General features: G+C 45.4%; 2 protein-coding genes across 2 annotated transcripts in view; one reads left to right on the top strand and one right to left on the bottom strand.

Annotated features, from left to right (window-relative positions):
- TMEM59 (transmembrane protein 59) overlaps positions 1-3,637 on the bottom strand; it is a 52,850-nt gene extending 49,213 nt beyond the window's left edge. The window contains exon 1 of the mRNA XM_033916142.1: positions 3,364-3,637. Within this exon, the coding sequence (XP_033772033.1) occupies positions 3,364-3,525 (162 nt within the window). The 5' untranslated portion in view covers positions 3,526-3,637. The remainder of the gene's footprint in view (positions 1-3,363) is intronic.
- Positions 3,638-3,850: 213 nt separating this feature from the next.
- On the top strand, positions 3,851-25,001 carry TCEANC2 (transcription elongation factor A N-terminal and central domain containing 2). The gene is made up of 4 exons (XM_033916144.1): positions 3,851-4,203; positions 9,875-10,016; positions 23,421-23,614; positions 24,614-25,001. The coding sequence occupies exons 1-4, from the start codon at positions 4,102-4,104 to the stop codon at positions 24,800-24,802; spliced, it is 627 nt and encodes a 208-aa protein (XP_033772035.1). The 5' UTR covers positions 3,851-4,101; the 3' UTR covers positions 24,803-25,001.
- Positions 25,002-26,388: the final 1,387 nt, after the last annotated feature.

Genomic DNA, 26,388 nt, shown 5'->3' with positions numbered 1-26,388 from the left:
ATATATATATACAGTGGTGCCTCACACAACGAACTTAATTGGTTCCAGGAGCAAGTTTGTTATGCGAAACGTTCGTTATGTGAAACGCGTTTTTCCATAAGAATACATGTAAAAAAAAATAATTCGTTCTGCAGCATAAAATATGCTAAGATGACATAAAAAAAGATAAATTTTTGGTTATTATTTTTATTTAGATACATCTAAAAACATAATTGTTTTTTAAAACAACACACATTTTTTAAATTTAAAGACAGACTAAGTAGAGTCTAATTTTACAGTGAGAGAGGGCAGAGTCTCAGCGGCAAAAACTGGGACTTAACTGTTCATTTTTTTTTTTTCTACCGTGTTTCCCCGATGATAAGGCAGGGCCATCAAATAAGACAGCCCCCCCTTTTTAGAAAAAAATGTAAAATAAGGCACCCCCCCGCAAATAAGCCACCCACCGATACCTGCGCTTACCCGAATCGGGTGGTACGGTGGGTGACTCCGTGTGGTCCCTGGCACCCCCGACACGATCGGGGCAAGAGGGAGCTCAAGCCCTCTTGCCCCCCCGACTCCCCGACACGATCGGGGCAAGAGGGAGCCCAAGCCCTCTTGCCCCCCGACTCCCCGACACGATCGGGGCAAGAGGGAGCCCAAGCCCTCTTGCCCCCCCGACTCCCCGACACGATCGGGGCAAGAGGGAGCCCAAGCCCTCTTGCCCCCCCGACTCCCCGACACGATCGGGGCAAGAGGGAGCTCAAGCCCTCTTGCCCCCCCGACTCCCCGACACGATCGGGGCAAGAGGGAGCCCAAGCCCTCTTGCCCCCCCGACTCCCCGACACGATCGGGGCAAGAGGGAGCCCAAGCCCTCTTGCCCCGCCGATTCCCCAACTCCCCGACAATATCGGGCCAGGAGGGAGCCCAAGTCCTCCTGGCCACGGCGACCCCCTAACCCCACCCTGCACTACATTACGGGCAGGAGGGATCCCAGGCCCTCCTGCCCTCGACGCAAACCCCCCCTCCCCCCAACGACCGCCCCCCCAAGAACCTCCGACCGCCCCCCCAGCCGACCCGCGACCCCCCTGGCCGACCCCCACGACACCCCCAACCCCCTTCCCCGTACCTTTCTGTAGTTGGCCGGACAGACGGGAGCCAAACCCGCCTGTCCGGCAGGCAGCCAACGACGGAATGAGGCCGGATTGGCCCATCCGTCCCAAAGCTCCGCCTACTGGTGGGGCCTAAGGCGCCTGGGCCAATCAGAATAGGCCCGGGAGCCTTAGGTCCCTCCTGGGGGCAGGGCCTGAGGCACATGGTCGGGTTGGGCCCATGTGCCTCAGGCCCCGCCCCCAGGAGGGACCTAAGGCTCCCGGGCTTGAGCTCCCTCTTGCCCCGATCGTGTCGGGGAGTCGGGGGGGCAAGAGGGAGCCAGGCGGAGAGAGGGCAGTTAAGCGCAGTGCCTGCGCGGAAGGATGCAGCTCGGGCGACTTCGTTGTGTGAAACGAAGTTCGTTGTACGAATCAAGACATAAAGTTCGTTGTGCGCAGCGTTCGCTGTGCGAGGCGTCCGTTATGCGAGGCACCACTGTATATATATATATATAAATACTTTTCCTGTTTGTCCACCTTAATATATAAATCTATCTCTCTCTCTCTCTCTATATAAATACTTTTCCTGTTTGTCCACCTTAATATATAAATATATATATCTATCTATCTCTATATATCTATCTCTATATATCTATCTCTATCTCTATATATCCTGTTTGTCCACCTTAATATATCTTTGAGAGCTACACTCAATTCCTTGAGTCAGGAAGAAAAATAAATTTGCTTGATCTGACCCAAGGAAGGGAGTGTAACTTTTCAAAACTATCCAGCAATGTATTATTAGTCCAATGAAGCTCAATGAACATTTTTTAGGTTATTCTAGGTTTTACCAATTTATTGTGAACAAACAGGGTTTAAATCCACTCTATGTGAGCTTAAGATAACAACTCTGTGTATATGAACTTAAGATGAAAAAAGAATTAACTCAAGATGGCCAAATTTTATGCTAAACTTGACTCTCCGTGTATCAATCTATACCAGGGGTAGGGAACTCTGGTCCTCGAGAGCTGTATTCCAGTCGGGTTTTCAGGATTTCCCCAATGAATATGCAGGAGCTCTATTTGCATGCATTGCTTTCAATGCATATTCATTGGGGAAATCCTGAAAACCTGACTGGAATATGACTCTCGAGGACCAGAGTTCCATACCCCTGATCTATACCATACAAATTTTAACCCATTTGTCTATGCATTATGTATGTCAACCTTGTAACCCGTTCTGAACTCATTAAGGAGAATGGGATATAAAATGAACCAAATAAATAATTATTATATACAGATCCTTATTTTTGTTCCTAGAATAACAGAGGGTTAATTGGCTTGCGCAGAGTCACAAGGAATCGAGCCCCATCCCATTGTTTTCAGGCTACTGCACTAACCATTAGATCACTCCTCCACCCCATTAGTAAACAGTTCGCCTACAGATTGTGTATAGGTACTTGGTATTTGCATTCTTGCTCCTCCTCCATATACTTCTGTTTTTATTTTTAGAAGTCTTTAATTTGTACTGTAATCTATTTGCATGGTATATAGGCTTGTCTTGCCACAGGGGCTTGCCTGCATCTGAGAAGCTGAAAGTTATGCCATTGGTAGTTTCACTACCAGCAGGGTCTCCGCAGAGAAGTTTCAACAAAGATGTACCACCTATCTGGGCAACAGCAAATGGGCAGTGCTGGAAGCAGAAGATCACATTTGATGCAACAATGGCATCATTGACTTTATACTGTGCAGAAGACTACCAATCTGCTTCTGTATTCTGCCCAAAAAACTTGACGAGACATAAAGAATTGATGTGTAGTGCTAGGTCAGAAGGAATGACACTGAAGGACTTTGTTGGACTAGCATAAAACAGACTTTTTTTTTTTTTTTTTTTGGGGGGGTGGAGATCTGTAATTCAGCAAGTCGCTAGAATTCGAACCTGAGTCGATGGCACCTAACACGGACACCTTGCATATTCCTGTTAAAGCTAGTTAGAAATGTATTTTAGTCCAGCCAAAAGCTCTTCGCGTATTCTTTATTTACACAGCCTATAAAGACTACTTTTAATGTAATTCTTGATAACTTTGATGTAATCCGCCTTGAACCGCAAGGCATTGACGGAATAGAAATCACTAATGTAACGATTTCTGTTAAAAACACATAGAAACACTAAAGTCCTCTGTACCCGCGATATCCGTAGTAACCGAGGACGCATTTGTTCCCGCCATAAAAGAAAACCCTCATTGTCTTATTTGCTGCTTCAGTGCAAACAGCCCGCGACAAGAAGCCGGACCTACCTTAGGATACGTATGCAGGGTGTACGTCATCTGACAGGTTTTGTGGCAAGAGGTCGTATCACCCAGGACTGTGTCGAAAGTATTGGAAGACCTCACCCCGGCATCTCCCAACAAACCAAAAAAGACCAGGCACACCGTCAGACCGATTTGCTCGCCAGCCATTTTGCTTCGCTCTGTCTTTGTAACGATCCGCCGCCTTGGGGCTTCTTATTGACAAACACTAGACTTCCTGCTTCCGGCAGGCAGTAGCGGAAGGTTGCGTTACCCTGGTGATCGAGAGACCTCACTAAGGCTTCTGACGTCTTTTTACTTGGGACCGGTGAGGAGCCCACGTGATTTACGCACACAGTTTGGATACCTTCTGGGGAATGTAGTTCAGTTACCTACTATCACCCGTGAAAGAAACCCATAGCCAGCGACCGAAAAAACTACGAGCGGAAACTGGCTAACGACTTCCGTTACTTTTACTGTAATAGCGCAAGTAAATGGTGTTTGCTAAATTTAAAGTCTTATTAAGTTATTACGGTGTTATTTGGGAAGTGTAATTTACATATCGCTAAGTAAACTAGAGCTACACTGTAGGTTGTTTTTTAAAAATAATAATTTTATTTTCTGTTTTTACACTGTAGTTTTTATTTAGAACATACTTGCTCAAAAAGCTTGACATTCTGTAACAGTTACTCTGTTTGTTGGTTAAGTATTGCTAATATTTGTTTTCATTTTAAATAATCTGATAATATGCATAAATTTGTTATCCGGAAACCTAGAGGGGAAGAAACCTCAAAAAAGAAAACCCCAGAAGAAAAGGTTTATAGGCAAACAACTATCGAGTCTCTGAAGGTAAGGAAGGGAAAGAGAAAGCCCTAATTGCCTAGGGGGACTTTGTGATTATTTTCTTTCACTGAATTAACTAAACTGTGTTCTGATCATATGAAAACTTCGTGAAATTTGAATGGGTTAAAGAAAAGTCGTATTTTTAATCTTACAATGGAAGGCATTGGTCTACTTATACACAGGAATTCAAATTTGGAGCCATTTGCAAGTTTAACAATGTAGCAGTACAGTAAAGTTTCTCTACAATTGCCTGGTTTCCCTTTAAGGGAGTAGATGACTCAGAGGATTTTCTTAAGAGAGGGCTACTCAAATAATTTGAGCAAAGGATCCAGAAAGGCTGGCTGTCTGAAACCTGGGTTCCACAATGTACCACGTGCACAACTGTTATAGAGCATTATCATTCCTAAGGTAATGATGACTGGGGGATGCACATTTCCCAAAGCTGATATATTAATAAATTAATAAATACTTTTTTCCCCTAAATACAAGTGAGAATCCTCTCTTACTATCTGTTTCTCTCAGAATATAGCACCCCTTCCAACTAGGGTAGTTGCTCTGGGCTCCAAGTCTGCCTACCTGAAGGCACAGCCTATTAAAAGACTTTGGGATTCGCTCCCACATTTCTGCCTTGGGCCCCAGCCATGTCTAACATCAGCTCTATCTGTGTTGTAAAATTTGTTGGGCTCTCAGACATACACACAAAAGACTGAAAACAAAAGAAATAATAAAGTAAAATGTTGAGAAAAACAAACCTCAATAAGTAGGTCTTGAACTAACACACCATTCACTAAAGCTCAAATCATCATGATGATTTCTGCAGTTCTGGGTTCAGATTTTGTCTGACCGTTGGGTTCTGGACATTATTTGGCCCAGCTACAAGCTAGAATTTGCCTAGTCTCTAACATATTGGTTTGTGGACTCTCCTGCAGGCCATACCTACTTGGAAAATTGGCTGATCAGGGCCCCCTCATTGTCCAAGGATTGGCACACAATGGATCAGGTGATTTGATTGTAAATTACCGAAAGATCAGTTTGACACTGATTCAATCCCTGGAGTACCTGGGAGTCTTGTTTAACATGGCTGTTGATCGCATCTATCTACCAGAGGCACGGAGACAGAAACTGTGCTCTCAGATTTTTTGTCTCTTGCACAAGTTGACTCCGTTGGCGTGGGACTAGCTTCAAGTCCTGGGTCCATGGTGGTCACAATAGATGTGGGGCCTTGGGCAAGAGCCCATATGTGTCCTCTCCAGTATACATTATGCATTACAGAAGTGTCTACCCTGGATGCTGGAGGCTCAAGCCAGCATAGAATGGTGGTTCCGTCCTCAGTTCCTCTCCAAGAGCATGCCTCTTCGGATTGCTTCTTGGAAAGTCATAACAAAAGATGCTAGTCTCCTAGGCTGGGGAGCTCATTGCAACTATTGTTCGATTCAGGGATGTTGGACTCCCTCTCAGAAGAATTGGTCGATCAATAGGCTAGAACTACATGCATTTTGGTTGACTCTGATAAAGTGGCAGAAGACTCTCAAAGGTCAAATGGTCAGAGTCTTCTCCGACAATTCTACAGCTGTGGCATATGTTAATCACTGGGGAGGCACCAAAAGTGCATCTCTATTTCTGGAAGCCCGCATCCTCTGAGCTGAGCATCTGGCACTATCAACATAGCATGTCTTAGGTGTGGATAATGTTCAAACTGCCTTCTCGGGACAGTGGATGCTGTCGACAGCAGCATTTCAGGCCATTGTTCAGTGCTAGGGTCATCCAAACTTCGACATCATGGCAATGGTGAAGAAAGCAGACATGTTCTTCAGTCAAAGATTCGAGCCTGGAAGTGAAGGTCTGGAAGCTCTAGTCCAGCCAGGGTCTCAGAACATCCTATTGTACATCTTTCCTTCCTGGCCCATGATAGGCCATATCCTTCAATGGATTGCAACTTAATCATGGAAGAGTCATTCTGGTGACTTCAGATTGGCCTCACAGGCCGTGGTCCGCAGATCTGATACTGCAATCTCAGTTCATGTCCTCTGGCTTTACCTCTTCCCCATCTGTGAAAAAGATTTATTTGTGTAGTAATTCATATCAAACAGGTCTGTTTTGCTTTATGAACTTTTTGTGTTTGGAAAGCAATAAAGCATGCAAAATATAATTAATCTCCCCTTTTACAAAATCACGGAAGCGGTTTTTAGCACAGGTCAGCGCGTTGAATGCTCTGCACTGCTCCAACGCTATTAGGAACCCTATGAGTGTCAGGAGCAGCGCAAAGCATTCAGCGTGCCGGCCTGTGCTAAAAACCGCTTTCACAGTTTTGTAAAGGGGGTGGGGAGGGTAAATTAGGTCATAGAGGAAAGCCTTCGGTCATTCGGGAGCTTATGAGTCGGAGTGAGATATTGTTAAAGAATGTTGTTAAAAGTGGGAAATGTTTGTGAAAATATGGAAAGCTGAGGTCAGGGCCAGCGCAAGGATATCTTACACTCAAAGTGAACGTTCAGCCATATGCACACCACTGCCTCCCCCCCCCCAACTTCAATTGACGATCGCTTCCCTTACCATCCCTACTCATTGTAGTCCAGCACCTCCCCTCCTCCTCTCTGTTTCCCACCCCTAGGTGCCAGCATCTCCCCACCTTCCCTTCCAGGCCTCCAGCTGCTGCTGCTACTCTGTCTCTTGGGCTCAAAGCTTTAAGAAGACAGTACTACACACAGCCTTTACGCGTAGGTTTATTCTCAAGCAGGTTTGTGTCAGAGGGGGGCTGGGACACGGCAGCACTTGAGCATAGGTTTGTGTATAAAGGCCCCGTGCAGCACTAAGGGGTCCTTTTATTAAGGCGCGCTAACCATTATCGCATGCTAAATGCTAACATGTCCATAAATATAATGGGCACGTTAGCATTTAGCGCGCACTAAATTGGCTAGCGCGCCTTAGTAAAAGAGGGGGGTAAGTCTTCTTATGATTTTGGATCTGTAAGGAGTTGTGGCACCGGCAGGAGAAAGTGGGGGCTTTCTTCATGCACAGAGTGGGTATACAAGTACATCCATATCTGGATGATTGGCTGGTAAGAATCCTGTCCAAATCTGCAAGCAGGCTTGGCTGTTCAAAGAGCGATCCATCTGCTGCAGAAACTGGGCTGGGTGGTCAACTTTCGGGAAAGCTATATGGAGCCAATGCAGATCTTGGAGTATCTGGAAGTCCAGTTCGACACAAGGGAGAACAAGGTGTTCCTGCTGGAAGCCTGCAGAGTGAAGCTTCTGCATCAGATACAGGAGTTTTGGAGCAACACAGCTCCGACAGCCTGGGATCAATGGTTGCGACCATGGATGTGGTCCCCTGGGCAAGGGCGCACTTGTGTCCACTCAAGGATGTGCTCCGCTCCCGCTGGTGCTTGCAGAGGGATGTATTCCAGCAGCAGCCTCCTTGGGCAGTGGAAGCATGTTGCAGTTGAGCCTGGTGGTTGGAGCCTCAGTCTCTAACCAAAGGAGTTCCCCTTCACATCTCCGCATGGGTGATCCTGACAGCAGACGCCAGCCTTTACGGCTGGGGTGCGCATTGCGAAGGGCAACTGGTGCAGGGACGATGGTCCCCTTCTTAGAGGAAGTGATCGATCAACCGCTTTGATCCATCCAACTGGTGCTTCAGGTGTTTGGGAATGCGCTGTAGAACAAAGTAGTACAAGTTTCTTGGATAATCCAATGGCAGTAGCCTATGGGTCATTCCATATTAAGTGGTCCAGAGCTCTTCTCTCAACCATCTCAATTAATGAAATTTTTTCACGGGCTTTCCAGTTTTGGGATATGATCTCAACTAGATCCTGAGTTAGGGGTCCCTTTATTTGGTCCACTATTTTGTATTCATGGAAAATGACGACGGGATCCTCCTTGAAATTGGACCAGTTGACATGGAATTGCCCCTATGTCAATCACCAGAGGGGACTCCAAGACTGCTACTCTACACTTGGAAGCCCAGATGCTGTTTCAATGGGCCTATCTCTTGGCGCTCTCGGCGGCACATGTAGCAGGAGTAGACAATGTGCAAACGGATTTTCTCAGCCAGAAGACACACAAGGCATTGTCATTGTCTCAGGAAGCCTTCACCTGCATTGTGAGTCAGTGGGGGTGCCCAACATTTGATCTGATGGCATTGTTCAGTGTCTGAGGGTGTTTGGAGTGGATGCATGGCAGTGTATATGTAAGGTTTTTAACGTTATATTTTTTATTTTGTTTTAGTTTGTTAGATCCCATTGCTATTCCTCCTGATGAAACCAGTTGGCGAAACTCAAGTCTTGGTAGAGGGGAGCAAATGAACACATGCCAGTATATAAAAATGTGTATGTGAAGTTCTTAGAACCCAAGCCTCCTATAGGTGAGCCGCAAAAGATTAAACTGGGGATCATCACAACACTCCACTGTCCCCTTTCAAACCTTTTATAACTAAAAGTATCAAGTATGAACTTCATAACACTGAATTGGAGCAAAGGCACTTATCTCTAAATATGCAGTTTCTTGATATTCCAACCGAAGTCATGAATATTTTAGTGCAAAACTCCAGCGGCTCAGCAGGACGACTATCTCCATATTTGACAATATTTTTTATATTAATACAGACTTATCCTATATTTGAAATTTTAAGTCTTTGGACAACATATGGGATATTAATTTGTTAAACTCCTGTACTTTAGTGGGCTCTCTACATATGTTCACAAAGTTTTTCAGGGTGGACCTAGTGGCCAAAATGGACTCCGCATTCAGATCATCTGTACTGTTGTCAGGCTCATCTGTCCCACCCTAGACTCTGGGGACTTCTTTGATATGTCCCAAAAGTTCAGGAATAATGTGTCTGTCTACTAGAAAGAAGATTATCAAGGTAAGAACCTAATCTTTCCTTTTAGTATGACAGATACATTATTCTGCCCTGTCAGATGTTCATTTGCCTGCTTACTATCTTTAATATGCAGGGGAATCCAGCCATCTTGTTTCTTTCCTTTATCCAATATTAACAAGTATTCGACTGCTGTGTCGAAGAATCTCAAGAATCTTCCATTCTTGGTGCAGGTTGCGCTCAGGTTGGTGATTTGTTTCTTTTCACTTTGTTATGTATTGCAGATGGTTAAGTTTTTTGTTTCATCTGTTATATGTTAATGATATGAGCAGAACAGACATGGTTCTCGAGGAGTATCCCCGTACTCCTTCCTATTCTATTTCCTCTAAACTGCTGTCATCTGCTTTGGTACGAACTAAGGAATTGGAGGACAGCCCAAAGAGATGGGAGGTGGAGCAAAAGAATGCTAATGAGGCCTCTATAACAATTCTTATGAGAAGGGGTTGACTACTTGAAGGTTTAGGAATAATGTGTGTCTACTAGAAAGAAGATTACCAAGGTAAGAGCCTAATCTTTCCTTAAGTAGTGTTGCAGAATTTTGCTGTGAATTCTAATAGTTATTATGACAAAGTGAAGAGTGAAAATGATCACACTGAATACAAGACATGTTTTTCTTGGATGGCAGAGAACTTGAGTCATGGCCTGCTCCTCAGGTGGTGATATAAAGTGTAGAGGAGATTGTATTAATGAACACCTGGGGTAGAAGGTTTACCTTGACATGAGAAGCACTGACCATACTATGGACACGTACAAAAACTTCTATCTGATGCACTTATTTAAAAATTATTTATTTTATTTTCAGAGAGTTGTTGTTATAGAAGACATAAAAAGATGGAAATGTATCCTGGAACAGCCTGGTCAAACACAAGAAAAACTCATTGAAGTCTTACAAGAGCTAAAGAAAAAAATGCCCTCCAGGGAAGTCTTAATCTCAACAAAAATAGGTAATTAATTCAGAAACAATTATATTTTTATTTATTTATTTATAAATTTCATATTACTTATCAAGCATACAAACTTGTACAGAAAGAAATTGAGCTTAGGTCATACTCAAAAAGAAAATATATTGGCTATAAGCCATCAAATATAAGACATTTTACATTTAAGCTCAATTTACTCAAGTCCACATAGATCCAAGATTTACTATTGGTGGAAGATTAAGAAAATACAATCAAAACAAAAACTTGAAGCTGAGAGCAAAATGTAATACATACTTTCTTCTAACGAGCTTAAGATTTTAAGATTTTTCTTTACTCAGTGGGGTGAGTGACAAGAAAGAAGTTAATTGAAATGGCTCGAAGAAAACATACTTATTTGCTTGGCGATGCACAATATACTTACAAAGGTGATGCAAGTAAAAAGTAGCCTCCAAAGCTAAGACTCCTGGCTTAAGTATTAGAAATTCACGTCTACGCTTCTGCGTCTCGCATGATAAATCTGGATACATCTGTATTCTATAGCCAAGGAATTGTTTCTGTCTGTTTTTAAAGAATAGTCTCAAAATCCATAATTTATCTGGTTGCAAAGCTACAGTTATTATCAAAGTTGCTGGAGTAGCAATTTCTTTATCTGAAGTCTCAAGAAGAGCTGAGACATCCATAGCTTCTTGGTTTAATAGACCTTGGTTTTGGGGTTGATCTCTTGAAGGTAAATAATAAGCTTGAGAAAGTGGAGGTAAGAGATCCTCCGATATGCCCAAAACCTCTTGAAAGTATTTTTAATCATTTCTCTCGGAGTCACCATTGTGACCCTGGGAAAATTTATCAGTCTTAAAATTGTTACTCCGTGACGTATTCTCTAAAGTTTCAATTTTCCTTCTAAGATTTATATTATCTTTTATTAAAGTCTCTTGTATTTGTTTAAAGGAATTTACATCTTTTTCAATCTTCTGAGTGTTGGATTTAGAGTCATTCAATTCTGTCTTAACCTCTTTCAATTCCTTTGTATACTCAATCAATTTTCCTTCTATGTAATTAAAGTGGGGATTTATGGCTTTCCCAAAGTTAGCCACAAGATCCCAGAGAGCATCAAGAGTCACCTCAGAGGGTTTATTTAGAAAAGTTTGCACTTGACCAGTGAAAAAGTGCTCACCACTTGTTGATTCTTCTTGTTCCTCCTCCAACTGGGTAATCCCTGTGCCCGCTGATAGAAGTTCCTCTGGTTCCCTAGAGGAGGTCTCTCGTTGGATTGCCCCTCCTTCCAAGTTTTCCAGGTATGTCTGCCTTGCCTCCGTTGGTGGAAACAACCCTTCCTCCGGGGTTTCCTCAACTCTTGGAGAGCTTGTTATCTGGGGTTGCGGGGGCGGAGCTCGAATGTCAGGGCTAAGAGTTGTATTGGGCCCAGGGAGAACTGCTGCTGAACCACCCATATGCAGTGTCTCCTGCGGGCTGCTCTCCGACATTCCGGCTACATTCTGCATGCGCCTGAGAATATCCTATATAATTAAAGACTAAGCGCACATGCGCACTTAGGATTTCGTGTTGCCTGCCGCTGTGTGTGATCCGTGGCAGCCAACCCAGCGGCAGGGAACATTCTGGCCACTCCCCTCCTCCCGCCCTCACTCACCGTGGAAGCCAGGCAAGCTCTCTCCCTGCCCGCGTCCTCGGCAGGGAACACATCTCGGCCCTCACTCGCCGCCGCCACCGCTGCTGATCCTCCTGTAAAGAGCAGCCTGTGATGGTGGCTGGCTTTAGCGAACCTCGCAGGCCGCTCTCCAACTCGGTAGCACGTTCCCTCTGACGCGATCCCAATTATATTCCGGCAACATTCTGCATGCGCCTGAGAATATCTTCAATAAACAATTATATTTTTATTGAAGTTCTTTGTGTAATTTTAGCAGTCTTTCTATTTGACTTTTTCAAAGGCTTCAGATAGCCAAGAGATCCTTGCACAGTGTCATTTATAAATAATACTGTTTATCAAGCTCTGTAATACTTTACAATACAATTTTACAAGACATTACAGTATATTTTACATTTATTGTGAATTTTACCTGATCAGATCTAGGTGGTTCACAAATGACAGAACTGAGTATTCTCAGTGAATAACAGTAAAAAAAAGTACACAATTAGACCAAAGCATCCATACTACGAAATAAAAATGTTTTCAAAGATTCACGAAATTGTCTGTAATTAAACATACATTTCAAAGTTTCAGGTAATGAATTCCAAATTCTAGAGACTTGATAAGTGAAAGTAGTTGGGTTGTTTTGGGGTTTTTTTTTCCTTCAAAGTCTTTATTCATTTTTCATCTTACATCAAGTACACAATATTACATCATTTGAACTTATACACATCACTTGAATTTCTTTAAATTATTATCTTAAATACATGTAATTTATTCCCTCCCCATCCACCCTTCCAACAAATATTTAATCATAAATTTCATATAAATATTACATTCTTACATGATTAAACCTTAAATAGAACTTTATACCACCCCCCCTTCCCCATATTATAAATGTACTTTCAGTGGAAAATGGCGTCTAATCATTGCAATAAGTTGTCAATGGAATTTGTTGTGCCATATTTATAAGTGAAAGTACGGTAGTTGAAAACAAGTGCTTATATTTCACCTCTGAGACACTTAGATAATGAAAGCCTGACATTTTGAAGAGGCAGGCCAGCTGGCCGGAAGGGGAGTAGGCATCCCTCTGGCCAGCCATCTAAAGAAAGTAAGGGGAGAGTGTGGGGGTCATCGGAGGCACGAGGGGGAGGGGTGTTGCGTGGTGGCGGGAGAGTGTGGGCATCTCTCATAAGAACATAAGAACTGCCGCGGCTGGGCCAGACCAGTGGTCCATCGTGCCCAGCAGTCCTCTCCTGCGGCGGCCCTTAGGTCAAAGACCAGTGCCCTGATTGAGTCCTCTTTTCAAGGGAGAAGAGGCCCAGTTTCTCTAGCCTGTCATTGTACAGCAACTCCTCAAGTCCCTCATTTTTGTCGCTCTCCTCTGGACCCTTTCGAGCAGTACTATGTCCTTTTTCATTTACGGCAACCAGTGTTGGATGCTGTATTCCAGGTGGGGGTGTACCATGGCCTGGTACAGCGGCATGATAACCTTCTCAGATCTGTTTGTGATTCCCTTCTTAATCATTCCTAGCATTCTGTTTGCACTTTTTGCTGCCACCGCACATTGCACGGACGGTTTCATTGACTTGTCTACAAGTACTCCCAAGTCTCTCTCCTGGGGGCTCTCTCCGAGTATAGCACCGGACATCTTGTATTCGTGCTTCCGAGGGGGGTTGGAGTGTGTGTTGGTTGGCGGCGGGAAAGATTGGGCATTTCTCCCGCTGCCGAGGGGGGGGCTATAATACACGCGCTCAAGAAGCGTGCTTTTACCACACCTACTAAAAAAAGAAATAACTATAATTTACGAGAATCATGTAACTTTTATTTTTTTCATTAGCCACAGTCAAAATACTCCACAAGATGCACTGTTAAAAGTGTTGGCACTGTATCGGCACCCCCGGACCAGTCACTGATTTTTGTCACAAAATCCGACGCTGCTCTTGGAGAATGGCTTGGCGATTTTTAAGAATCCACCGGAGTGCTCATTTCAGTTTTGAATTTGCATGGCGGTGTCAGAGACTCATAGAAAGCTCACTAAAGACCATGATAAGCTGTTGGATAATCTGCTGATAAAATGCATGCAGGCTTAGCCTTGTGGAACCAGTTTAGCGACTGTATTAAGGGCAACCTAAAGTTTTGAGAGTCTGGGCCTAAGAAACCAGAATTTTAGAAACAGAGAAAGGAAGGCAGATAAATGCAGTGGGGCAAATTCTCTAAAAATGGGGCACATTTTCTAAAAAAAACAACAAAATAAGCTTCTGAGGTAGGTGCCTACACTGTAGGTATTTGTCATGGTTAAGGGAGAAGCATCAGGACACTTAAAAGCTTGCCCAAGGCTGGGCGTGGGCATGGTTTCGTCCGGAAGTGGCCTTGGGCGAGCTTAAGTCTCCCTAGGGTCGCGACAGATGCCTAAAATGCTGGCCTACATTTCAAATAGATGTGGCCACTGAGCTGATCGCAGCAAATCCCCCTGCTGTGATTAGCCGAACCCCCCTCCTAAAGTACCCCAAGTAGAAGGGATGCCCACTCCCTCCTGCCGCCACCCCACTGGAACTTACTTCCCAATCTCCCCAATCAGTGACACCCCCTCTCCAGATCCCCCCACATCAGTAGACCTGCCCAAACCTGTAGACCCCCTGGCACTCCTAAGCCCCCACCACCACCACAGCCCCATACCTTTCCCAAAGAGAGTCCAGCAGGAGGGATGCATCTGGGAAGGGGTCTAAGACTCCGATTGACCCAGGTGTCTAAGTTCATTCCTATGGGAGGGGCCTTAAGCATCAGATCAATCAGGTCCTTAGGCCCCTATCCAGTGCATCCCAGAATGCACCAGGAAGGATAAGACCCACCCTTTTGGAGTAGCGGGCCGTCCGGAGGGTGTATGCATCCCTCCATCCGGACTATCTTCAGGAAAGGTATGGGGCAGTGTGTGTAGAGGTGCTGGGGGGGCTCTACAGGTTTTGAAGGGTGCTGGGGATTCTACAGTTGTAGGGAGAGGTTCAGAGGCAGAAGGGAGCGGGCATCCCTCCTGCCAAGGGATTTCTCGGGGAGGGGGGGTGCGACAGCTGATCCTGACAAGGATCAGCTGATGGCAAGGGATCAGGCATGATTCTCTAACTGGTACCTGTGACATTGGCAGTGGTTAGGCGGGGTTAGGAGTCTATTCATTAGGGCAGACATGGTTCTTTATAGGACACCGGTGTGCGATTCTCAGCCTCTTAGACAGCTGCTGAGACCGGCATCCTATATAATACGATGAAACCTAAAGCCCAATGTGCGACAGTGGCCAAAAAAGCAAACAGGATGCTAGGAATTATTAAAAAAGGGATGTTAACAAGACTAAGAATGTTATAATGCCCCTGTATCGTTAAATGATGCTACCTCATCTGTAGTATTGCATTCAATTCTGGTCTCCTTATCTCAAGAAAGATATAGTGGCTCTAGAAAAGGTTCAAAGAAGAGCGACCAAGATGGTAAATGGGATGGAACACCTCTCGTATGAGGAAAGACTAAAACGGTTAGGACTCTTCAGCTTGGAAAAGAGACGGCTGAGGGGAAATAGGATTGAAGTCAACAAAATCCTGAGTGGAGTAGGATGGGTACAGGTGGATCGATTTTTCACTCTGTCAAAAATTACAAAGAATAGGGGACACTTGATGAAGTTATAAGGAAGTGCTCTTAAAACCAATAGGAGGAAATTTTTTTTCACTCAGAGAATAGTTATGCCCTAGAATGTGTTGCCAGAGGATTTGGTATGAGTAGATAGCGTAGCTGGTTTTAAGAAAGGTTTGGACAATTTCCTGGAGGAAAAGTCCATAGTCTGTTTTTGAGGAAGCCACTGCTTTCCCTGTACCAGTAGCATGGAATATTGCAACTCCTTGGGTTTTGGCCAGGTACTAGTGACCTGGATTGGCCACCATAAGAACGGGTTGCTGAGCTTGATGGACCATTGGTCTGACCCAATAAGGCTATTCTTATGTTCTTATGTACTGGGCAGGTGAGGGAACCCTTATCCTCCTTATCTGCTCTTTTATTCCATGTATCTGCTGATAAAGAAACTGTGATCCTTAAAACGTGGCCACATGATCACCTTTCTCATACTGAAGTATCAGAAAATGGGGTAGATACACACCTATTCCTTTTTGGGGGAGGCCATTTACATATTAGCACTGAGTATTGTGAAGAGAGAGGGATTTGGCATTTTTTAAATTTTAAACAAGTTGGGTTCCTTTTTTGAATGCAGAGCTGTGCCAGCTTAGCACTTGGATTGAATGAATGAATAAATAAACAAACTGAAAGTGTTGGCTTGGAGGCACTCCAGTAGGATGTGAATCACTAGACTGCTTCCATCTGCATAGACAAACATCACCTGTTTATACTGACTACTCACGTTCCATTTCTATAATCATGTTCAGAAAGGAAATAAAAACTATACTCTTCAAGAAATCCCTTAATAAAGCTTAATACCATGATAAAGCTTCACCTCCCTCTTACCATCCCCTCCCTAACCCCAGATCCTACTTTTCCCTCTCTTGGAAACCTTCTCTGATCTAACGTTGTAACCTTTCTTCCATAACTCTTTTTATAATCCGCTTTGAACCGAAAGGTAATGGCGGAATAGAAATCTGTAATGTAATGTAATGTAATTTATATATCAAATGTCATGAGTGTACATGGCAGTGTGTATGATGGGTCTCCCACCATGCATATTGTAATAGAGGAGTGGCTTAGCGGTTAGAGCAGGTGAGAATGACACAGTGGCAGTTACCCACGGTAGCCCGCTGAAACGGTGGGGGGGGAAAAAGTGCTCACTGTGGGCACGGGGACAAGGCCATCCACCGCCCCGTAGAGCGGTGAATGGCCTTGTCCCCATAGTTAAGGGAGGGAAGGCGCGCGGTCACCTCCCTCCCTACAGCCAAATCTATCTATCTCCCTCCCCCTTACCTTCGCGGTGCTTTAGTAAAGAAGCCTACTGAAGCCAGCGAAGCCTGCTGGCTTGTAGTCGTGTGTGTGTGGGCAGAAGCTTCTCCTCTGACGCAACGTCTGGTTGCATCAGAGAAGCTTCCGCCCACACACACGCGACTGCAGGCAGGCTTTGCCGGCTTCAGTAAGTTTCTTTACTAACGTGCCGTGAAGGTAAGGGGGAGGGAGGGAGATTCTCATGGCGGTGAGGTGACGAGAGGGAAGGGTGGATGCTACGGGGACGGGGCGGTGAAGGGGACGATGGGGACGGGGCGGTGAAGGGGACAATGGTCCGGTAACGGGGCAGTGACGGGGACAGATTGATAAACTCTTCAACTAAAGATCACCCTCTGTCTTCTCCCCCCCTTAAACCCCTCTCTCTCCTCTCTCCCCTGCCTATAAAAAATAAAAAAACAAAGAGAAAGCAAAAGAAAAGAACAGAAAAAAAATGAGGATTGAGGCTTTGGGCCTCATTTACAAAGCCGCACTAGCGGCAGCGCTGTGCTAACGCCCTGAAGCCTATAGAGATTTAAAGAGTTTTGGGGCTCTTGCCGCGCGGCAACCGCTAGCACAGCTTTGTAAAAGAGGCCGTTTGAGTTCAATCTTGACTAGCTTATTACCCAGAGAGGAGAGGTGAAGTCCACTGTTTAGTGTCCAGCTCAAGGCAGGAAAGCACCTCGGTCATGACTGGGTCCATTGTCTCTCTGGAGACAAGATAACTTTGCTCATGAGCTAATCGGTGAATTTTGGGAAAGGGTAATGGCAGACTTAGAATTTTCTTTCTTGAAGATGAGCTTATGTGTCATATTCAGTAGCTGATACTTGAAGAATGCTGAGAAATTTATACACATTAGAGTTTTTACCTCCTTTCTGTCTAGTGGAGAGGAAAACAGTGACTGAGTTCAAAGAAGGATCTAGAATCAGAAAATAATATTAAATATTGAACTAAGGCCAGTACTGTGCAGACTTGCATGGTCTGTGTCTGTATATGGCTTTTGGGGGCGGATGGGCTGGGGAGGGCTTCAATGGCTGGAAGGGTGTAGATGGGCTAGAGTAGTATTTTAATGTAGATTTCGGCAGTTAGAACCCAAGCACAGTACCGGGTAGAGCTTTGGATTTTTGCCCAGAAATAGCTAACAAGAAAAAATTAAAAAAAAATTTAAATTGAATCAGGTTGGAATAGACTGGATGGACCATTCAGGTCTTTATCTGCCGTCATCTACTATGTTACTATGTTAGCCCAGCTGTCACTGTCATCATCCTCTGCAGACAGTCTTTACAGTACCCGAAATGTGTCTTCAGCCATTATGCAGGTGGTATGTAATGGCTAAACACAGGGTGTATGTGTTCTGTGCTGTAGAGAGCTGCCTTCTGTGCCCCCCCCTCCCACACTTTTGTTATGATGGGTTAAAAAGGGACAGAACCTCAGGCAGTTACAATTTATCGCTCATGGTAGCCCAGCCCCACAAGAGGAAGATTCCAGTTGAGCTGGCGAGGCAGATATGTATTACCCGCAACATCCTACAATTCTGAGTGGGGCACATGATTGTTTCAGCCCTAGCTTGCCATCCAGACTCCCTACAGCATTGGCTACAAGGCCGAGTAATCCCCTGCCTACCGTAGAGCCCACGCAAGACTAGTTGGCCAATGATGTAGCATTTTTCTCCTGTCATGTTTATAAACTCAAATGTTGCTTCTGTAACCTCCATTTGGGATCATGACCCACGGTTTGAGAAGCACTGGTATAAGCAACCAAAGAATGCAGAACTAGCTGGTATATTTGCCAGTCACCTAAAGGAAAGAAGGCATTTGAAATCTCTCCCCATTACTAGTCTAGGTGGCTTTGCAGACTGACTTGTGGCGTTCCTCTTATTTCTTTTGTTCATAAGTACAGTGTTCTCCCCAGAAATATTTTCCAGCTGGGTGGCATGAAAAAGTAGCCGGGTGGGGCGGGATGGGGAAATTTGGTTGTGGGGGAAAATTAACCCCCTCTTTTACTAAGATGAGCTAGCATTTTTAGCGTGTGCAAATCCCCGCTCTACGCGGGAAAACTAACACTAGCTCAATGCTGGTGTTAGCGTCTAGCGCGCGTGGCAATTCTGTGCGCGCTAAGCGCACGCTAAAACCACTATCGCAACTTAGTAAAAGGAGCCCTAAATGTGTACTATTTTTATTAGTTAATTATTATTATTTTCCAATGCTCAATATGACTTCCTTTTTTAAGGTTTGACACTTGTGCCAGAATATTTTTACTAAATTTAAGAAGTATCCCATTCTAGAAGGGAATAATTAGATATTTGCCCTCTTTCAAATGATATAGAGATTTAAAAAAGGGAAAGGTGTTAATGAGATCATTAAGTACAATCTAGCTATTTATTTCTGCATGAATTTAAACAACTAAAAAAAAAAAAAGATAAATATAGCTCATCCAGTCATACAAGAAATGGCTCTACAGCAGGGGTGCCCATACTTTTTGGGCTTGCGAGCTACTTTTAAAATGACCAAGTCAGAAATGATCTACCAACAATAAAAATTTTTTAAAAACACAAAGCACACTGTATGCAGAGAAAATGTTAATCTAATATAATAAAATGATAGGCCGCGCATGCGCACTAAAAAAATCGTGTTCCCTGATCCCGTCGCGGAAACACGAGTGCGCATGCGCGGGTTTTACATCACCTGCTCTCCATCTCGCACCACCAACGATCTCTGTTCCTCACTGCCAAAACCACAACCTCCTCCTTCTCGCCGGCTCACCCGCTTCACCCGCTTTTAAAAATAAAGAGAAAAGCACTACACTGCGCTAACGCTGGCTTTGCTGTCTTCTGTCCACTGCGGCCCGCCCTCTCTTACTACTTCCTGTTTCCGCTAGGGTTGGCCGCAGTGGATAGAAGACGCCGAAGCCAGCGGCTGTAGCCGCCGATCTCGGTTTCTCCGAGGGGGGGGGGGTTTGCGGCCACTCAGCGCCCCCACCGAGGAGCCCTGCAACTTTCCGCTGCCCGGGACCCGATTCATTTGCCGCCCCCCCCTCTTCCCTTACCGCGGGCCCGACTGGCGATTTAAGCAGCGTGTCAGCAGTCTTCACACGCTGATTCGGGCCTTTCTACTGCCCTGATTTGCTCCGGACGTGCCAGAGTAAATCAGGGCAGTAGAAGGACCCGAAGCAGCGTGTGAAGAGTGCTGACACGCTGCTTAAATCGCCAGTCGGGCCCACGGGAAGGGAAGGGAAAGGGGGGGCGGCAAAGGACTCGGACCCACGTTTGTAGTTGCGACTGTGGGAAGGGAAAGGGGGTAGAGGAAACGCTACAAGAAGAAAGACACAGGGGAAGGTGCACAAGGAACTGGTGTGGGGGGAGGGAAATGGAGGGGGAAGGAATGCTGCTTTGGACAGACAGACAGAGGGAGGAAGGGAGACAGAAAGAAAAGAAAGACAGGGGCAGGGAGATATACAGAAAGACAAACAGACAAAGGGGGCCAGGAACAGAGACAGACAGAAAGACAGCGGGAGTCGCGTCAGGAGGGGTGCGGGATGCCGCAGAGGGAACTTTTCCAATGGGTGCAACTGGGCGGCTGTCGGGAGCCTCTGATCAGAGGCAGAGCAAGGTAAGTGTATCATAGGGATAAGAAGGAGGAGGGGGAGAAAAAGGAAGGGACGCCTACTGCTGGACAGGAGGGAGGTAAAACAAAGGGAGAAGGGCTGCTGCTGCATAAGGAGAGCTGTGAAGGGGTGGTGGTGGACACAGGGGAGGTAAAAAGAAGGGAGAATGGACAGGGGGAGCAGGCAAGTGGTGGTGATGGACAGCCAAGGAAAAAGAAAGAAAGAAAGCGGCTAAGGAGAGAGAGAGAAAGAAATAGAGAGACACACACACATATATTCTAGCACCCGTTAATGTACAGAAAGCGGCCAAGGGGAGAGAGAGAGAAAGAAAGAATGAAAGGCAGACATACATATATTCTAGCACCCGTTAATGTAACGGGCTTAAAGACTAGTTATTTATATTCCGCGGGTTTTCAGAGGTCAAGGCTTTATGCAATGTCACCTCAGGAACAACTATACAAAAATAGATAAATATACCCCCTCCCTTTTTGCTAAACCGCAATAGCGGTGTTTAGCGCAGGGAGATGCGCTGAATGCCCTGCGCTGCTCTCGATGCTCATAGGCTCCCTGCGCTAAAAACCTCTATTGCGGTTTAGTAAAAGGAGGCCATAGTGCAAAATACAGACAGCAGATATAAATTCTCAAAACGGACACATTTTGATCACTAAATTAAAAATAAAATCATTTTCCTACCTTTTTGTCTGGTGATTTCATGAGTCTTTGGTTGCATTTCCTTCTTCTGACTGTAAATCCAATATTTCTTTCTTTCTGCCCTTCCTTTCTGTCTCGCTTTCTTTCTCTCTCCCCCCTACCTGCCTGTCTTTCTTTCTCTCTCTCCCCTGCCTGTCTTTCTTTCTCACTCCTACTGCCCCCCCAAGCCATCGTGCCGATTTCTCTACTTCCCCGATTCTTTCCCTACCCCCTAAGCCACCATGCCAATTTCTCCCTGCTGCTTCCGCGAGCCAGGCCAGCCAAGCAGCAATTGGCTGGCCCAGAACTTCCTCTCCGACGTCAAAATTGACGTTGGAGGTGAAGTCTTGTGAGTCCGGCACTTGTACTGGCCTGGCTCAGGGAAACAGGAGGGAGAAATCGGTGTGGTGACTTAGGGGGTAGGGAAAGAATCGGGGAAGTGAAGAAATTGGCGCGATGGCTTGAGGGACAGGGGGAGAGATAATCAATACAGTTACAATACTACTTGATTCTACGTAAAGCAATAAAAAATTTTCTACATTTTTTTGTTTCTGCTTTAATCATCTTCTTTTTGTTCTCTTCTTTCTATTCAGCATTTGACCTCACTCCCTTCCATGCAACATCTGTCCTCTCTTTGCCCCTTCCACCCAGCCTCTGCCCTCTCTCTCTACCCTTTCCATCTACTGTCCACTCTCTCTGCCCTTTCCATTCAGTGTCCACCCTCTCTCTGTTCCATATGGCATCTTCCCTCTTTCTATGTCCCTTCAATAAACTGTATATCCTGTGCTCTCTCTCCTTTGTACATGATTCATTTCAGCTTCACTCCCTCCCCTATGCTCTGGCATCTCTCTCTTTTCCTTTACTTCCTTCCCACTCCACCCCATGGTCTGGCATTTCTATCTCCTTCCCTTCTCTCTCCCCATGCCCTGGCATCTCCCTCCTCCCCCCATATGCGCTGACATCCCCCCTCCATGGTCTGGTAGCTCCATTCCTTTCCCTCCCTCCCATGGTCTTGGCATCTTTTATCTCCTCTCCCTTCCCTGGTCTTCCTTCTCCCCACTCTCTCCCAATTGAGTGCAGCAGCAGCTTTTCTCTTCCCCCCCCCCAATTGGGTGCAGCAGCTTTTCTCTTCCCCTCCCCCCCAAAAAAAAGTGGGTGCAGCAGCAGCAACATTTCTCTTCCCATCCCTCCCATCTCACATACCCATCGGTAGAGTCGCTAGGCAAGTTGCAAGCTTCCCTCCACCGCTGACCTATCTTCCATAGGTCAGCAACAGAGGGAAGCTTACAACTTGCTGCTTTTACTTGCTTCGGGCCTTCCTCATTGCCGGGTCCTGCCTACTTTCTGTTTCCGCGAAGGCAGGACCCGGCAGCGAGGAAGGCCCGAAGCAAGTAAAAGCAGCAAGTTGTAAGCTTCCCTCTGGGGCTTTAATGTGTGCGTGCCGGCTTCCCTTCTCTTCCCTTCGAAACCGGAAGTTACTTCCCGGGGGGGGGGGGAAAAGAGAAGTTTCTGTCAATCTGATAATGTCAAAGAATGTATGCACCAAATTAAAAAGTACTTAGTCTCTGGCCATCTCGTGCTGCAATGTACCCCAAAAGTGGCAGGCATCACTTGGTTAAATGAGAGGGCAATCAGCTTATGATAGAGTAACAGCTGCCCCTCAGACCTGCTCCACACAAGTTCTAGGTGACTACCGTATTTTGGAAAGGTCAGGGCAAGCTATGGGTTTACACTGAAAACAGCCCTTTCTGCCAAACTCACTGAAAGCTCTGAACCCCCACCCCCAAGAAAAGGCCAGTTAGAGAGAGGGCAGAGAGTCCCTCACCTCGTTTGTTCTTCGTGCCGTGCTTCCGGGCTGTCGCCAGCTCCTGCTCAATCTTTTCCCCAAGTATTCATTCCTGTTTCTTGGCCAATGTTTCCTCAGTCTCCCACAGTCGGCCCAAAGCCTCTTGCGGCGTCAGAGCCCCGCGGTTCCGGGAAGAGCCTTCAGTGCCCTTGAAAAGTTTCACCAGTTTACTCATCTCTCCTCAGTATCGTTGCCGGTATTAACCACAGATGTTACGGAACCCGAATGCAGAGACCACAAGTCTGTTCCCGTCTGGACTGTACCACAAACCCATTGAGGAGAACCCGAATGGCCAAGTGACTTCCGGAACAGAAGTAACACCTGTGTGGCCATATGGTGATGTCAGACAAGAAGCAGGTTCTGCCCGGTCGCGCGCCACAACTTGAGTGGGAGGGGTGTGCCAGCTCTCTCTCAGCGCTAAATTACTCACACGCTGTATCAACCTGTCAAGCGCGGTTTTCACAATACTGCTGCTTAATATTAGTGAAATTCCAGTCCAAACATCGGATTTTCCGGAGGAATTAAATCATCTTTATTTATTTCCGCTGCTGCTATCTGGTCAGTCATCTAAATTAGCTGGGCGGAGCGCCCGGCTAAAAGGCCCTGGGGAGAACACTGTAAGTAAATAATATATCATACTCTGTTCAAAAGTGTACATACTGATTCTTCCTGGTCATTGCTTGATAGGTCACACAGTGAATAAGATACGCAAACACTCAGACCAGGAAGTTGCTGGTTTGGCAAAAGAAGTCTATGCCCAGTGGAAAACATTCCACGCAGAGAATGCCAACAAGCCGTCAATTGAAGTTCGAAGTGATGCAAAATCAGAGAGCCTGCGAATCAGTGCTCGGAAGCTTCTGTCTGATGCAGTGGAGCTTGAGGTAATAAGAGGCAGCATCATTCTTGATGATGGCTGGCTTTAGAGGAATTTAATCCAGTGAGAAATGACTGTGACTAATAGATTTAGGGAGCAATTCTATAAAGGGCGCCAAAGGTTAGATGCCAAGATGCAGCATGCTAAGCACTAATTCTGTAACACTATCAGGCCATCTAGATTTCATGATAGAATGTTAGTGTAAATTGAGTGTTTATGTGCCAACATTTAGATGTACCCACTTACCGCCTGTCAAAAGAAGGCGTAAGTGTGTGCACTTGTACCTTAGAGCAGGGGTGGGCAACCTCAGTCCTCGAGGGCTGCAACCCAGTTATCAGGATTTCCACAATGAATATACATTAAATCTATTTGCATATTATAGAACAGTGGCTCCCAACCCTCTCCTGGAGGATCACCAGGCTTGTCAGGTTTTCAGGATAGCCCTAATGAATATGCATGAGAGAGATCTGCATATAATGGAGGTGCCTGGCATGCAAATCTGCTCCATGCATATTCATTAAGGCTATCCTGAAAACCCGACTGGCCTGGTGGTCCTCCAGGACAGGGTTGAGAACCACTGCTATAGAACACCAAAATTCTACTCTCTTCTGATATTCAGGGGGGTAAATTCAGCATCAATAGCCAACTCAAATTAGTGGAGAAAAAGACCTCATTAAAGCTAATATTGGCTAAGACCTTACTGCTAAAGCAGGTACTATCAAGCGTACAAGCAACCCAGTGGTCCTATAACAGTCATAGGTCAGAAAAAACCTCCACTAATTAAATATATCAAGCGATGATCCAATCCTCCCTGAATAGCAGGAAATGCAGAGAAATAAGTTCGATTCAATTTCAAAGGCATAAGCCAAACACAGTCACAAAAACCACAGCAGCATTAAGAAAATTAGAGGGCCACTTATCTTGTGCTGTCTCCAGTTAATACTTCAAATCCTTGTAATGTAAAAGTCAATTTGAATGGTAAATGCTGTATATTTTTTTGTTTTAGGTGGATCACCCACTGGTGGAAAACATTGAGCGAGAAGTGTTTCACCTCTACTCACGTCGTGTCAGCGTACCGTATCGGAAGACAGTGAGGGCCCTTGTCTTCACCTTAAAGCACAAGCCAGAAACCCGAGCTCAAGTCAAGGCTAGTGCACTGGCAGTGAGCACGCTCGTTCAGAACCATAAAAAGTGAAACCACTGCACTGGTAGCTGAAATCTGTGGTTGACAAACCTGGATCAGCAGCGTGCTCTCTTCTCAGTACAGTATTCCCTCGATATTTGCGGGGGTTCCGTTCTAGGAACCCCCGTGAATGTTGAAAAACCATGAATACAGTTTTCAGCGGGGGAGACAGGAGAGAGCAGCCAGTGCGCCGGCGAGTGAAGGAAATCACTTGTGGTATGCTCCAACCGCCTCTTCCTGCAACTTCTGATTGGTGAGGCCTGACTTTAGTGCAGAAAGAGGCGGTAGGAGCGTACTGCAAGTGATTTCCTTCACTCGCCAGCGCTCTGGCTGCCCTCTCCAGCTGCCCGGTCATTCGCGGTTGGAAAATACCGCAAATCGCCGACCATGAATGACTGGGGGAGCACTGTATTTTATGAATGCCAGAAACAGGACTCGGACATTGTTTTTTCTCACTGGCTATGCAAATCTCCCATCTTTCTTGAATAGATGTGTAGTTTGATATTCGAGAGACGCAACTCTTCGATGAATGCTGCATTTTCATGAATCATGGGGCTGAATCTCAAGATATTGATGGGGTTATTTGGGTGACCTGAAGCCCATCTCAGTTAATGAAATGCAAATTAGGCAGTTGCTGATAACAGCATTCAAAAACTGAACCCGGTTGGCTTTGAGAGGTTATTTTTTTTCACATTGATTGTAGACTGTTATAGGCATATATATTGTGATAGTCATATCAAGGGATACCACCACAGTAAAGTGGTAAAATGGGATTTGGAAATTGCTGGTGTAAGCTGTGATACATCAACGAAGGTGCTTTTGCATCTTTGCTGCAGTTTGTATAGCTCTGCTCCTTTATCACAGATGAAAAGAAAACATGACACCTCATGGCCCAGAAATGTGTACATTTTTATCAACAGGTTTAATAAAAACTGTGCAAATTCAGAAATAAATTCAAGGTACTACTACTGAAGGGTGAGAAGGACTGGGATAATAAGATTTATCTCTTGAAGATTTTAAGTTCCTGTTTTACTAGCCCGACAGTGTCTTTAAGCCTTCTAGACCTGTAAAGAGGTGATTCTGTAAAATGGGCATCAAATACATGTGTAAATGATACTGGCAGAATTCTGTTCACAATATGTCAAAATTCTGCAAAGTTTATTTGTACTGTTGCATAGAATTCTCCTATCCTGAGGCCTGAAATTCCTTCCTGCCTTTTCCCTTCTCAGGTTCCAGCCTTCAGTCTTCTCACTCCAACTGCAGTCCTGTCTCCCTCTAAATCCCACCCTTCTCTCACTTGCACCCTAAATTCCCTCCTTGGCATCTCTCTCCCTTTCTTCACTGGCTAAGAATCTCTTCCTCCCTTCCCATCCCCTTTCTGGTTTCAGTCACTCTTTCTACCATCTCCCCACCCCCCACTTACAGGTCCAGCATCCTTCTCATCCCACTCACCACCTCTCTCACTTGCACCCTGAATCCCTTCCCTATTCCCCATGCACTGGCATCTCTCTCTACAGTCAAGCATCTCTTCCTTCTCACCCCCTTTCCTCTTTATGGGTCTAGCATCCATGTCCCCTCTTCTTCCTCCCTACTTATCA

The sequence above is a fragment of the Geotrypetes seraphini genome, chromosome 12 (assembly GCF_902459505.1).
Source record: "Geotrypetes seraphini chromosome 12, aGeoSer1.1, whole genome shotgun sequence".
NCBI lineage: Eukaryota > Metazoa > Chordata > Amphibia > Gymnophiona > Dermophiidae > Geotrypetes > Geotrypetes seraphini.
Note: the sequence above shows the minus strand (reverse complement) of the source record. Positions and strands in the feature narration are given on the sequence as shown.

Coding starts and splice junctions, on each gene's coding strand:
- TCEANC2 (XM_033916144.1), top strand. CDS start 4,102: ATGCATAAATTTGTTATCCGGAAACCTAGAGGGGAAGAAACCTCAAAA. Junction 4,204..9,874: donor CAACTATCGAGTCTCTGAAG/GTAAGGAAGGGA, acceptor TTTTATTTTCAG/AGAGTTGTTGTTATAGAAGA. Junction 23,615..24,613: donor CTGATGCAGTGGAGCTTGAG/GTAATAAGAGGC, acceptor TTTTTGTTTTAG/GTGGATCACCCACTGGTGGA.